We start from the raw sequence: 15759 nt of genomic DNA on the forward strand, positions 1-15759 counted from the left end.
TTGATAAGAAAAAGAATAAAAATTCTAAATTTTTTTAAAAATGAGAAACTAGGTCATAAATGAGCCTTTTTACTTAAAAAAACATATAAATATGTTTATACAAACTTATATAGATATGGTGTTTTACCTCTAAAGAGAATATAAACTCACAAAAAGAAAAACATGACATTCTCATACAAAATAATTACTTAACAATCTAACCTACACCCTACACAAAATCCTATGACAAAATAAGAAATAAGTGCCAAAAGAATAGTTAAAATTTTGACTCTAAAGTACTTATTTTAAAAGATAGTCTTGTTTTAAAATCTATATATATAAAAGCCTAAGCAACCATCCGACCATTAGACCGGTAGCTATGACACATAATGACCACCAGGGGGCAGATGCTCAACGCAGGAGCTGCTGAGCTGCAGTGACTTGGCAGCTGCGGTTCTCGGGTGACGCACCCGGAACCAGAGAAGAGGGAGCCCGATTCCGGGGGGGTGTCACCAGAGAACCTCCCTCTCCCAATCTGGGACCTCTCAGGGGATGTCGGAAAGCCGGTTTCGACCCGATACCTGCAGGCCAGGCTGAGGGACCCCACCTGCCAGAGGGACCCTGCTCACTCCACAGACACCCTTCAAGCTCCAGCACCACCCCAGGTGCGGACAGTCGGGAAAGGACCATGGGAGGTTGGCTCCAGGGTGAGTCCGGCCCATCTCGCCCAGTCCCGCCCCGCTGGCCACCTTCTAATTAATTTCCTTTCAATGTGCACTAATCCGTGCACCGGGCCTCTAGTATATAAATAAACACATATAAATAAAGTCTCACTTCTCATTTGACTTCCTTTCCAGCACAAATATTTCTTTAACAAAAGGTGCAGGGGGAGGGCCCATCTCTTCCTTCAAAGCTTTCTGAGTCTTAAAAGAACTGCATTGCATTTTACTTTTAAAAACATGGTCATATCTGCAAAATTATTTATTTAATTTCTATAGTCAGTATATGATTTAAAATCAACTTTATCCACAAGGTTTTAGAAGTTTCTGCTTTTGTAATAACCTAGAATAATTCCAATTGACACAAAGATTATTCAGAAACGAGAGGCCCAATGCATGAAATTCGTGCATGGGTAGGATCCCTAGCAGCTGCGGGCTGGGGCCTTCCTTCGTTTTGTGCCGCCCTCTGGTGGTCAGCGCACATCATAGCAAGTGATCGAACTCCCAGTCTCCCAGTCGAACTCCCAAGGGGACACTTAGCATATTATATATATATACATATACATATATATATATATATGTATATATATATATATGTATATATATATATATATCTCCATATATATATATATATATATATCTCCATATATATATATATATATATATATATATATATCTCCTCAAGTTCAAATGAGATTTGCTACCGTAGCATCTTTTTAAAGGAAAGAAGAAATAGTAACAAGTACAAGCAAAGAATAGACTCAAGGTTGTAAGAATTACAGAAATTATGATAGTAAATTAATACTAATCCTTCACAGATTCAAGGCAACTAGAACATTAAAGAAAAAATAACTATTCTGTTAACAGACTATCCTATATAATAAAGAGGTAATATGCAAATTGACCATCATGCCATCGCACAAGATGGCTGCCACCATGTGGTCACAAGATGGCCGCTACAAGATGGCCGGCAGGGGAGGGCAGTTGGGGGCGACCAGGCCGGCAGGGGAGGGCAGTTAGAAGCAACCAGGCCAGCAGGGGAGGGCAGTTGGGGGTGACCGGGCTGGCAAGGGAGGGCAGTTAGGGGCAACCGGGCCAGCAGGGGAGGACAGTTTGGGATGATCGGGCCGGCAGGGGAGAGCAGTTGGGGGTGATCGGGCCGGCAGGGGAGCAGTTAGGTGTTGATCAGGCTGGCAAGGGAGTGATTAGGGAGTGATCAGGCTGGCAGACAGAAGCGGTTAGGGCCAATCAGGCAGGCAGGCAGGCAGGCAGGCGAGCAGTCGGGAACCAGCAGTCCTGGATTGTAAGAGGGATGTCCAACTGCCGGTTTAGGGGAGGCCCTGACTGGGTTGCTCAGTTTATTAGAGCCAAGGTTTCGGCTTCAATATTCAGTCAGGGCACATATAAGAATCAACCAATAAATGCATAAAAAAGTGAAATAGCAAATCGATGTTTCTCCCTTCCTCTACAAATCAATATATAAAATAAATTTTAAAAAGAAATGATTTTGGGGACATTATGTGAGTAAAGTATGTTCTTAATGCTTCTCATCCCAAATTAAGGCAGGTAAATACAAGCCCTTATCACCTTCACCCAAAGCTCATTAAAAACTGCCAAAGGTAAAGATTAGCATAATTGATTGAGCAGAGGGCACATTCCCCTAGCAACTCCTTATACAACGTAGTGTAAAATTTATTTATAAATAAAACTGAAAATGCAATTAAATGAGAAAATATAGTGGTGGTATTCTGTAACTTGGTGTTGTTTCTCACAATAGGTTTCAGAGAAATTTAACCCCATCACTTCATTTCCCTTACCTCAGTGTTTCCTATCTATAAGCTGGAGATGTATGATACCACCCACTCTGCAGTCCCTTTGCTCCTTGAACATACCTTTATTCCTGATAGAATTTCAATTGACAGTTTCCTAAAACTTCAAACTTAAGTTTCCCTTGAGGAAAATGGTTGTATAATTTATAAAAGCACACAAGCAAAGCATGAGTTATAGACATATAATGACCCAGGTTAGCATCCCAACTTCATTTATCATCTGCGCAGCTCTGAATAATTTATTAACAAATTGCGGATGGATCACGAGAATTCTCACTTCACATTACACAGTGTTTTACAAAGTATCATACTTTAAAAAGATATTAGCTTGTAAGTTATGTAATAAATAACTTCAAAATGCAATGGTTATTTAATTTTAAAGTGTGCCTTTAACATTTATGTAAAACGGTTTTGGTACTCATTCAGTAGAAACTTATCTGGCCACTGGGTAAAGCTAGCAATAAAACTACTGGTCCGCAATGTGTTAAATTCTCTGATTGCTTCCCCATCTGAAGATACCACTCATCTTGTAGGGTTATGAGTGCGACTTTACCATAAGAACACAAGTAAAAAAGAATCTAACAGAGAATCTGGCACACAGAGATCCTCAAATGCTAGGTCCATTTCCTTTCTATTCTTGATCCTGACTTCACTGTTACATAATTATCTGCTGATAATTCTATGTACAGATGATATTAATAAGCATTAGCATGTGTAGAAAACTCATAACTGGCTTTAATTTACATTTTTGTTGGTTTCATTATTAGAGAATAGTTTGTATAGAAATCTAAGATTAATTCCTTTACAAAGTCAAGAATCCATTTTGTAACATGAATAACTTCCCCTGAAGTCTTGTCATTTTAAATAATCATAATTGAGGGGAAATGTGAAACCTCTTTTTTTTGTTTTCTCTTTGAAATGATAACTTGAAGGGACAGACAAGCTTGGTGGTGGATTCATGGTGATCTTGGATTCTGGGCCTAATTCTACCTCTAAATTCAGTGACTGAAATCACTCAAAGTCATTTCACTGCAAATTATCTTCCATTACTTCATCTACACAATGGGAGAGAGGAGAAGTAAAGAGCTGAACTTAATGTAAAGTCCTTTTCAGCTCAAAAATGCTGTTTTTCTTAGCATTTAGTGTCACTATGTGTCTGACATGAAAGGGAATAAAATACAGCAATGGTTCTCAATTCGGGGGGAGGGTTGACCTCTAGGAGCCACTGAGCAATGTCTGGAGACATATTTGGTGGCCACAACTTGGGAATAAGGGGACAATGTTACTGATATCTAGTGGGTAAAGATCAGGGATGCTTTAGGAACTCCTCCCTCCAAAGAAAGAATTATTTGGCCCCAAATATCACTGTTCGCAAATATAATCTGTGAACAAGGAATCAGAATACAAATGTTATTGGCCAAATGTCATTGTAAGTTTATAAATCAGAGAGAGGTAAAATATGAACTTTATCTTACAACTGTCACAATTCCTCAGTTTAGGTTGAGGAATAAACAGAATTTCAGTGGTTTCATAATAAAAATCAATACATCATTGCAGCTAACATTATAACTATTTTAAATTCCATACAAGACACATTTTTAGCACTCATTGTTGAAGGGATATGTATGAAGAGAGAAGCCAAAATACATATATGAATTCACATTGGACATTATACAACTTTTAAATGTTATTTGGTTATAGTACTATTAGTTGACACCATGCATCAAAAAAATTTTGGTACAAAACCACTGGGCAGAATAAATCATGATAGTTCAAATTTCTCTAGTTCAAGAATTCTATACCGAGATTTGCTGGACTGAGTGTAATGGCATTTGCTTCCACTCACTGCAAGTATGTGCATGACTGAGAAATAAGCTACCCTCACAAATATTCTATGAGATATTCTATAGTTGGCCACTGAATAATCCTATCCCACTCAAAACAAAGTTCTATAAATAACTATCCATCAAAATACTTAACTTTGTGATTCCCCTGCTTAAGTGTGCAGCACAATCACCTGAAGTTCATGTAAAAATACAGATTCTCATGACCCAATCTCAGAGATTTTCAGTCGGTAGAGCTGGTGTGGCCTTTGGAATCTGAGTTTATATGAGCACCCCAAGTAACCCTAATGTAGGTAGTATGCAGACTACACACAGAAACACTGGCTCTGTGACTGCCTGAAAAGCCACCTAGGGGGATGGAAGAGCTACCCATGAAACAGCCAATCTGTTAGTGTCCTAGAGTTAAGACATGGAATCATGTTGGCAGCTAGCTTGGGAAAACAAATTCAATTTCTTTACCTCCTTGATTCTAAGCTCTACTAAACTGCCTGCACTGGAGTTGCCCTAAAGTATTTAAGGAAACTTAAAGAATTATATGCAAAAAATATATTTGTAATCTCTAGATAATAATTCTTGAATACTTATCAACTTTTTTTTTACATACTACAAAGATAAATTTCTCTTTCTTCATAGCACATAAAACAGCTCCTTGATTCTATAATAAAATGAAAAATGCATCCATCACTGACATCAAACACTAAATAGTCCCATTCAACATACATATGTTTACTGGTTACTATTTGTCTCTCCCACTAGAATATAAATTCAGTGAGAGTAGAGACTTCTGTCTGTTTTGCTCACTCATGTATCACCAATGCCTAGAATGTGTCTGTCATATCCTGAAACATGGTAAGTGCTCATTAAATACTTGTTGAATGGATGCTTACTCTACAGCACTGCAACAAAAGAATGACTTTTCAATAAGCTATGTTTGTATGAGTCAAGCAGTCACAGAATCTACAAGCAAGCCTCAGCATGCACAGGTTGTGTGCTGGTTGGGAGAGAAGTGGAGATTTAGTATTGAATATCCAAGGAGTCAAGGACAGAAAATGAATGAAGCATCTACCACAGTGCCTGGCAGAGGGCAGTCCTCAGGACACACCAGTTCCCAGTCCCTTTTCCTAAAGCTAGAGGTTTGCTTCAGATAATGTGTTAAATGTCTACGTTTCACACATTGTAACCTCTGGCGAGATTTTTCCTCCAATTAATTCAACATAACATATTACACAATGCTAAGTGAACAAATAAAATCTAACTATCTTAAGATCAGAGGCAAAATTTAAACGTTTAATGGTTTATGAAAATGAAATGAAAAAAAAAAGTCCCATCATATAGTATTTAAAAAGCTACAAACTATATATGAAGTCTTAAGACGTATAAGAAAATTGCTTTTAGTAGCAGCAATTAAAATACTTTCTTCTCTAAGTTACTCAGAAAGAAGTATTAGCTATTTTTCTCTGATTCTCATGACACTTAATAGTGAACACAGAGCACTTAATAAATACTGAATAATAAGCTAATGAATTAGATGTGAATTTCTGACATAATATAAACTGTTATCACTGCAGCATCACATGAGAAGTTCTCCATTAAGATGTTTACTGATTTATAGGTACTATTTTTCTCATTATCTTTATACTCCCATATTCCTTTACACATTACTTTATTACTCCACTGAATGATTCAAAGGATCACAGAATGTGGCATGTTTATGACTTTATTGCACTTGTTAGTTTGTTCATCTCTCTCCCTCCATTTAACTGTAAGCATTTCCAGGACAAGAAGGATTTGTTTTGGTTCTTGTTTAATTTCTACAGACCAGTACAGGCTTGACAAACCAAATATTGACTGAGTGACCATGAATGAATGACTATATGAAGAATATATATTTACATGCATGTCTAATCAACATAAGAGTATAGAAACAATAATTTACTTTCATGAGCAACAGTTGAAAGGAGTAACTTCTTAAACTTTTTTAAAAGCTTATTTCAAGAAATACCAATTCAAGCATATTAGTCTGTCTCTACAGTAACTTCCTACCACTGATCTCTTCTCTCAAAGTTTCAACAATTCATTTGTGTGACTCAATAATTCCAGCACAAACATCTTACATGTACTCTAATTCCCTATTCCTAAACATCAATAAAGCAAAATACCACAAATTCAAAATAGCTGCTAACATGAAAATGCATTACAAATTTCAATTTAGTATTATTTTCCACATAACCAGTTCAGTAACTCTGCTAAGTATCCTATACTATTATTTTTGTTTTTCTTTATATCACAGAGCTAATCTGTCACATCTGTATTTTCACCCTTGAAAATGTCTCTAAGAATTACTGTTTCCTCTTTACTCCACTGCTAACCACTCAAGTCAAGGCTCCCAGCATCCTGCACCAAGATGCACACAAGTCAACTTAGATGGTTTTCTTGTCTCTACTCTTCTTTCCTTCCTACATGTAGCAAGCCATTGGCCTTCTCAAAAACATGTATTGCCTCTTAATTGACTAGCAATAAAACCTAAAACCCTTTGTCTTACATGAGGGACCCTTAAAATCTGGAATTACCTCTTGGCACCTTGTATGTAGTAGCTATTGTGGTAAGGGTTTTGAATATGAAATATCAATACAACCATAACCTAGAGGATTATTACTCTTCCATTTATAGACAAGAAAACTGAAATGAAGAGATTAAGTACTTCCCCAAAGCCACAAAAGCAGGACATGGAAGAGTTAGGATGAAAACATAGGTGTTTCTTGTTCCAAAATTGTATCCAGAGTATAACCCTGATTTTCTAAAATGAATTACTCATTACATACTTCCACTTTCTTCACTAATTAAAGGAAAAAGGAACCTACATTTATTGAATAGTACAAGAGACTTTACAGGTGCTCCATCATTGAAATCTCAAAATAATCACTAAAAGAGGCCTTACAAAAATAATGTACCTGTGTGGAAATTGAAGTTAGAGGTGCTAAGACACTTTGCTGGTGCTGTACAGCAAAAGCATATCTAAATAAAGCATATACACAGCAGAGCCAGAATCTGTTCTCTGAAGCCATCCTCTTTCCAAATTTCTATGATGTCTCATACATCTCTAAACTTAATTTTGTCTTTTCCCAAATCCTTTAAGACAGGCATTGGTAAACTTTTTCTGTACAGGGCCATAAAATAAATGTTTGGGCTCTGTGGGGGATACGGTCTCTGTTACAACCACTCACTGTGCTAACTGAACATGAAGACAACCACAGATAATAGTATACAAACCAGTGTGCTGTGTTCCAGTAGAGCTCCATTTACAAAATCAGATACTGTAGTGGCCAGATTTCGCCCATGGGCCATAGTCTGCCAACGCCAGTCTATTCTCTGGTACGCATTCAGTAAACTCATTTCCAACTCTATGATTTTGCTCTAATACTCTCTCTAAAGTGAATACTTTCCTGACCCTCACTTGCATGTATCCTAACTCAACTCATCCTTCATATTCCCATTTATTCCTCGGCCATGCCGTCTCACACTACTCAAACAACAAACTCTCATTCTTAATTCACACACCAATATCAATAGGTTAGTGCTCAAATTCTATAGCTGCCTCAAGTCACAAATTATCTCAAGTGGGCTCAAAATAGAAACAACAGCTTACACATCTCCAATAGGCTTAAGATTAACATATTTCATATTACACATTCAATGGTTAATTCATTTAACTCACAAAGCATAGTCTTAAATTAAGATAACTTTAATTTCACATGAGCAAAAAAAACATGTATTTCTTCCTCCTACCTTGAATACAGCTTTGCAAATTTATACAGTTTCATTAGGCTAACAGTTAAAAAGTAAACTGAGTAAATGCTTACTAGAATAGGAAGTAGCATCCATCTTTCCAACTTTAACTGGTGAACCAATGCTTTTCATTTCAAGACCAACTTCATTCCAAATCGGCTCCAGTTTTTTACAATGACCACACCATGGTGCATAAAACTTGTTAAAAAATAAACAAAAACAATCACTAAAATACTGTGGTACTGTGGATATCAGCCTTAATTTTAAAGAATTTCTTTGATAAAATGATCTAATAATAATCTGTTTTAGACAAAACAAAGAATATTACTTTTAAATTGGTTAACATAAAACACAGACATAAAGCATACCTCTCAATACTGACATTATTTTAAGGAAACTTTAAATCATATGAAGAATATATGTATTTGTTTATACATGATTTACAATAAAAGCATCTTTGTTTGTAAGTGATATGTCCATGTTATGTATAAAATGAGATCACCAAATACAACACACATCATGTGCACACCCCTTAGGTGTTAATGATAAATTTGAATCTATTTCTACTACAAAAATTCCAACACAGTAGGTGCCTTTACTAGTTTAAGAGTAACCATCGATAAAATAGGCAAAACCATTAAGATGACTGGTTTGGCAAAGGACAAGTCAGGCTGATTAAACTAAAACCACAGTTCTTCCTTCTTTAGAATCATCCAGGCTGAGGTGGTAACTGGTGTTAGGTTAAATGGTATAACAAAATTCTTGCTGTACTTTCATGAAAGAGGACTTATCTATTTTTGAACACTATACTGTGGCAATGTTCAAACACAGGCATGAAAGAGAGGGAGAAATACACAGTGAACCTTGTGCCCACAGCCTGGCTTCACTAAGTGTCCACTCTGCAACCGTGAGTCTGTCTCTTCCGCTGCCACTCTCCTCTTTTACTGAGATAGGTGAAAATGAACTCCAAACACCATAAAGTGTGAATATATTCCACACTTGAAAATGAGGAAAATTTGACTGTTACTATTAAGATGAAATATGATTTTGACTGCCAAGTGATTAATATATACAGTCTCTTGAATAACATGACAAACGGAGAGTGAATTCTGAAATAAAAATCATACCATAATCTCCCTCATACACAAGCCAACCTCATCAGAACTTCATCAAAATCAAGTTCCTTGCCAGGAACCTTAAGGCTCTGAGGTTCATTTATATAATAATAGAGGAATATGCGACCGAACAGCAGGCTGCATGGGGCGACAAAGCCGGCAGGGGGATTAGTGAGGGAATGAACAGGCTGCTGGCAGCGGGGTTAGTGAAAGACGACCAAATGACTGAACAGCAGGCTGCGTGAGGCGACCAGGCCGGCAAGGGGGGCAGTTAGGGGCGACCAGGCCAGTGGAGGCGGCGGGGGAACGGGGAAGTTATGGGCAACCAGGCCGGCAGAGGGGGGCAGGTGGGGCCGACCAGGCCGCAGGCAGAGGCAGTTTGGGGTTGATCAGGCTGGCGGGGGGGGGGGGGGGGGAGGGCAGTTAGGGGCAATCAGGCAGGCAGGCAGGCAGGCGAGCACTTAGGAGCCAGCGGTCCCGGACTGTGAGAGGGATGTCCGACTGCCGGTTTAGGCCTGATCCCTGGGATCGGTCCTAAACCAGCAGTCAGACATCCCCTAAGGGGTCCCGGACTGGAGAGGGTGCAGGCTGGGCTGAGGGGGACACCCCCTCCGCCCCCCGTGCACAAATTTAGTGCACTGGCCTCTAGTTTTAATATAAAAACCCAAACAGTACTACTTAAGAAAACAAATTGAGTAATATATCTCAGTACTAACTGTATATATTTGGGTGGAAGAGAATCTATATATATGAAAGCCTAAGTGATTAGCCAACCAGCTGACTGGCCGACGAGCCAGTAGCTATGATGCACACTGACTACCAGGTGGCAGACACTCAGCACAGGAGCAGAAACCACAGGCATGAAAACATGGAACAGACTGATGAATCTCAGAGGAAAGGAGGAAGGGGGAGGGCAGAAAGAGATTAACCAAAGATCTTATGTGCATACTAGAGGCCCGGTGCACGGATTTGTGCACCGGTGGGGTCTCCTGGCCGGGCCTGCAGGGATTGGGCCAAAATCAGCTCTCTGACATCCCCCTGAGGGGTCCTGGATTGCGAGGGTGCAGGCCAGGCTGAGAGACCCCAATGGTGCATGAATCCATGCACCAGGCCTCTAGTAGAAAATAATGTTTGAAATTGTAGGGGTGGTTAATTAGTACAAAAATTTACATACTCACATCTACAAGCCAAATGTCATCTTTTCGATTGTCCTTAAACCTACAAAACAAAAAACAAGAAAACAAGTCTTTGTATATTTCCACTTTACCACTGAATAACAGGTGGGGATAATCAGTTGATAAATATAGGGGCATGGAACAAATTATTTTAATAAATTTTTATGTGCAAGTTTTACTCAATGATCTCCAAACCTTATCCATTAAACATCATAATAAAAGTAGAGAACTGATGTAATGAAGTGGCAGTTGGTAGAAACACAGACACATGCTCAGCACCTATGCCTTCTGCTCCATTCACACCTGGAGTTAGTTAATGCAGCAGACCTGAGGCTATCCTGGGAAAGCTTGCCTGCCTTGGGTTGCCCTTAGTTGGCATCTGGGAACTTGAATTTCAGCTACCGATAATGGTGACTCAGTGGTTTTACACTGAGTAAACAATGTAGTTTTGTGAGAATAACTGCTCTCCTTCTTGCCCTTTCCAACCCCCAAATAGAAAAGAGGTCCAGGAACTGATGGGCCCAATCAGCTACTGATGCTGTCATATAACCCATGTGGGGATCCTGATGGCACCCATCTACCAGGTTATCAGAAAGGCCACTGCCTTTGAGTGGAGCCCCAACTAGCAGGATACCCTGGCAGCCCTCCAGCAGGCCATCAGGGCTCTCTTCTCCTAGTTTCCACGGATCTATATCCTCCCCAAGTTGACTGAAAGATGCACGTTTTTGAGAGGCAGTTATTGGCCTGTTGCTGGGCCTTGGCAGCTGAGTGCAGTAGTTGGCTCATGAGCAGAAATTCCAATCATGCTGCTAACAGGGAGACCCTGGATTCTATGGTATAGTGGAAAAGGCACAGGAGCCCAGCCGGAGTCTTACAACTCCATGAAAAGGTCTCCCGAGTGCCCCTCCACCTCTCAGGAATAACATCCAAGGAGCCTCCTCTAGTCCAATGGGGATCCAGATACAGTGACCTCCTGGACCGCCCTTGGGCCTGGGTCAATGATGGCTCCTTTGGGTTAACTTACTGGAATGGAATTGGGTGTGGACACCATCCAACCTTCACCAAGCATGGTGGAGTACCTTCGAACTCGTTGCAGCTTGATGCAGTGGGACAGACTATAAAATGATCTGCCCACTGCTCTCCCACCTCCCGCTCCTCCCTCCAGCCCTAGCAAATAAGCACTGCTGTATTTTCACAGGCCTCTATGCTGACAAAGGAAAACGGAACTGAGGAGCATACCAGGCTTGTCAGCTAAACATGGAAATAAATTGTTACCCCAGAGCAAGCAGGGGTGCAACTGATTGCCTCCTGGGTCCAACAGAGGACAGAAATTGAGATACCATCTTGGATTGGGCTGGTGTGAGAAGACACCAAACTAGCAAGAAAAACCTGTCCTTGTGAAACCCTGGCATCAGTAGGTCAGGGCATTCACAGCAGGTAGAACACATTGCACCCCTCATGATGGTGGGCCATACCTGTCAGTCAACAGAACATCCATCTAAAGAAGGTGAGGGTTTTGGGTGCCTATGCCTGTTCATCTCCCCTTCCTCCTCCTCAGGTAAACTCATGGCTAAAGTCATGGCTGTCAGGCCATTCTAAAGGAGGAGGTTTACAGACCCCCAGAGCAAGGACAATGGGCCAGGTACAGAAAGCTCCAGATGCCTAGGGGCAAACCTGGGAAAACAAGAACCATGCCCCCAGGGCAACTTACCCTCTCCTAGAATATCACTGGTAATACAGTTTGGACCCCTGATCTTTCATATCACTGGTCAGGCTGTTTAGACCCCCTGGCCTTTTTCTCCCTAAAGTTCACATCTAGGCCTCAGTTGTATTTCCGATCCAGGCCCAGAAAAGCAGCAAAATCAGACAAGTGGCACCTTGGCTGCCCCAGGACTAACTATATCAGGGGTCCTCAAACTACAGCCCGCGGGCCACGTGCAGCCCGCCGAGGACATTTATCCGGCCCGCCGGGTGTTTTTGCCGCCGCTGCCTGTCCTGCTTAGCAGCCGACTTAGCAGTGTGCATAGGAATTTGTTCATAGTGTTTTTTTTAAACTATAGACCGGCCCTCCAACGGTCTGAGGGACAGTGAACTGGCCCCCTGTTTAAAAAGTTTGAGGACCCCTGAACTATATTGACTAATGACCCCCTGCCCTGGCACCAACCAATTGATGGAGAACACCATGCTTAAAGAGCACATCTGGAAAACTGATGAATATTCTATTAAGACTCTCCCCTGAAACCTCTATTTCCACCCGCAAGAGAGAGAAATATGCTCAAGACATAGGACCCAGTGCGCACTCTCTCTCCAAAGAGCACGCCCATGCCATTCCTCCACAGGCATGTATCCCCCCAACCTCTAAGGGGCCCTATGAGACTTGCAACCAGGGGAGCAATGGGCAGCAGCAGCTTGTCCCAGGCTCTCCCCCTGAACCTGTCTTCAAGGCTCCCTTTTCTCTGACTTCCCAGTGAGCCAAAGCAGCCCAGCCTAGGCTCTCCTGTTGCTTCTTCTATGCCCTTCTTCATTTTACTGTCCTAAATACATTTTTTGCTGCCATCATGACCCAATACCCTTTGGCTCAGAGCTGTTTAGCCCATCCCTTTGGATAACCCCATCACCCATCCCCCTTTCCTTAAATTATTTTTTATTCACAGTCTGAGATGGCTATTTAGCCTGCCTCTGTACCACCGACTTTAACCTTCAGTTACATTTAAGGAGATTACCTCCCTGTTGACCATGATTCTCCCAGAATCAAACAGTTTCTGTAAACAATCTGCTGGTACTCCCCAATACCCACTGGCATGGCTGATAAAGCGCCCCTTAGGACCCTGAGGCTTTTGCTTGTCACAACAGCAATGGGCTCAACTGACCACCCTGCTGCTATAGCAATGCTGTCATGTGGAGGTGGTAAGCAGGACAAGTCAAACTGAAAGTAACAAAGGAGGATCTACTCACTCACTGCTATGATGCAAGCCAAGGGGCACACAAAAAAGGTGCCAGCTCCTCAGTGTTCCCTTTTCCCAAGTGGAACCACGCCAGGCAAGGGTCAGGCGGGTCAGCACATACAGGGGAGCAGTGAACCAAAGGCTTCTTCTGCCTCTGCCTCTTTATGGACCCTGGGCAGAGGGACGGCCAGGGAAAAGGGACAGGAGGTGAAAGGTGGAGAAAAGGGACAAGAGCTGAGTCCAGGTGGAGCAAAGTGCCTCGGCCAAGCCCCTCAGTAAGGAGGTCTCTGCAGAGGTGCACAGGAAATGCCTTAGGTGAGCCCCCTGCCTCCTGCCAAAAGGCAAGTGGGCGAGGAATGCAGATATGTAGCCTAGCTGGCTGGGCTGGCCCCGGAGGCCCGAATCTATGACTACAACTCCCTCTAGAGACTGCGGGGCACTGGTTGTACACCGAGTTGAGTGTGGGGAGAGTCGTTTCCCCTTGGAGGCCTGCCAGGTAAAGCCTTACAGTTGTCTGAAAGATCACACATTGGGTTTTGGTCTGGAGCACGACTCCTCACCGACTATAAGCAAGGCCTTGTGATTAATGCTGCGGAACTGTAAAAAACCAAAAGCAAAAACACAGTATGGTCCCAAATTCCAGCACCCACTTACTGATTAAAGCAGAAAAACATAACAAATACAGGTGAAATGATAAAAGAGAACACAGATGAGTTTGGCACTTTTTAAAGTCTTACAACTTAGTAAAACGCTTTGAACAAAATTAGTGCTTTATAAGCATTGGTTATTACTGGCTCTATTATTAAAAGACTAGGTTCATACAAATATGCAGAGAGGGAAGAAGATACTACTTAAAATATATACTCACGATTCATCTAAATCTTCTACATATCCTTTACAGAAAGCCATCTCAAGTAAAAAAACTGAAAGAAAAAACATACAATAAATGCTGGTTTATCATTTGGCTTGTACTATAAGCTCAGTCATCTAAAAAATGTTTTTGATTTTTATCAATCTACCAAAAAATTCATTGAACCATCCCAGGGCACAAGTGATGAAAAAGCATAAATAGGTCAAATGTTTAATATACACCTTGCATGCAACCGTACTGAGAAAGACTAGTAAATCACAGAGGTTCTTTTTAAATATACTTCCATTTTCATCCCATTTTTCCTTTTTACATGCCATCTTTTTGGAATAGGGATAGAAATCGTTATTTTTCCTTTTTCTCTAATACCAGTGATCTCCTCGGTATAAACTCCAAATACCATTCCACATACTATTAGCTTTTTTTAAAAAAAAATTTATATTGTTTAAAGTATTACAGATGTCTCATTTTCCCTCCAGTAACCCCTCTTTCCCACTCCCTTCCCCTCCCCAAGTCTTCACCGCACTATTGCCTGTGTCCCTATATGCATTTACGTTCTTTGGTTAAGGTCTTCCAAACGATTAGCTTTTAGTCCCAATTTTATAGATATTGAGCTCCACCACCAATACGTATTCCGGAAGAGGATCTGGCACATCCTGGTTACTGAGTGAAAACAGCCCAGAGAGAAACAGGGGCGCGGGGGGCTGAGCAAAGGCCGACCCATATTCGGGGCACTTTCCACCGGGCACCTGAGTCTGTTCTGCTCTGGGACACCCCTCTCCTCGCCCTCTTCTTCCCATAGGAAAAGACTCGGGACCTAAAGCCAAAGCACTGAGTGGCTGCACCTTGGGAAGGTAGCATCCTTCATGCCTGTAAGTGGAGCCAGCGCTCCGGAAACTTCCTGCCACCCCGAGAACCAGAACCGAACGGAGGAAAACGCATCCTTCCCGCGCGTGACACTGGTCTCGGGCAGCCCGCGTCGGAGGAAGGAGCCACGGTGAGGGATATCTCGGCGGACCCCGCGGCCGGTCCTGGCCCGACCCCATCCGGGGAGGGTCCCCGCGCCCACCCGCACCACCCCCGCCAGGCCTGTACCTGTGGCGCAGAGCCGCAAGGCAGCCCCGCGTGTCCGAGCTGCCATGGTCGCCGCAAGAGAGCTGCAAGCCGAGGGAAAGACAGTAGCGGCGGCCGCCTGAGCTCCCGGAAGGGGAACCCGGGCGCGGAAGGGAAGCGGGGTGCTGAGGGCAGGGGCGGGGCAGCCCTGCCTCCAGTGTCGCCTCTGAGCATGCGCGGAACCAGAGCGCACGCGCAGAACTGGGGCGCGTGCGCAGTCTCGTCCACGAAGGTTGGCGTTCTCAGTGGCCTCGGGGAGCGTGGGAACCGCGAGTGAGGTCGCTGACGCGGGCGGGCGAAGCGGCAAGTGCCGCTTGGGTGCGGTTCAGGGAAGTTCATTTCCGGCTGAACTTGAAGAATGAGGTAGATTCTTGCAGCGCAGCTTG

At 42.3% G+C, this 15759-nt stretch overlaps 1 protein-coding gene across 9 annotated transcripts in view; it reads right to left on the reverse strand.

Moving 5' to 3' along the window:
• Positions 1-15499, reverse strand: part of TMX3 (thioredoxin related transmembrane protein 3) — a 53842-nt gene extending 38343 nt beyond the window's left edge. For 7 of the 9 annotated variants that reach the window (XM_054723664.1, XM_054723670.1, XM_054723667.1 and 4 more), the window contains exons 1-4: positions 15356-15499; positions 14261-14315; positions 10451-10490; positions 8232-8355 (exon numbers count right to left, since the gene is read on the reverse strand). In XM_054723664.1, the coding sequence (XP_054579639.1) occupies positions 8232-8355; positions 10451-10490; positions 14261-14315; positions 15356-15401 (265 nt within the window). In that variant the 5' untranslated portion in view covers positions 15402-15499. Of the gene's footprint in view, positions 1-8231; positions 8356-9284; positions 9313-10446; positions 10491-14260; positions 14316-15355 lie in introns of those variants that run through there. The other 2 variants (XM_054723668.1, XM_054723666.1) reach the window with 2 other exon arrangements.
• Positions 15500-15759: the final 260 nt, after the last annotated feature.

The sequence above is a fragment of the Eptesicus fuscus genome, chromosome 12 (assembly GCF_027574615.1).
Source record: "Eptesicus fuscus isolate TK198812 chromosome 12, DD_ASM_mEF_20220401, whole genome shotgun sequence".
Classification (NCBI taxonomy): domain Eukaryota; kingdom Metazoa; phylum Chordata; class Mammalia; order Chiroptera; family Vespertilionidae; genus Eptesicus; species Eptesicus fuscus.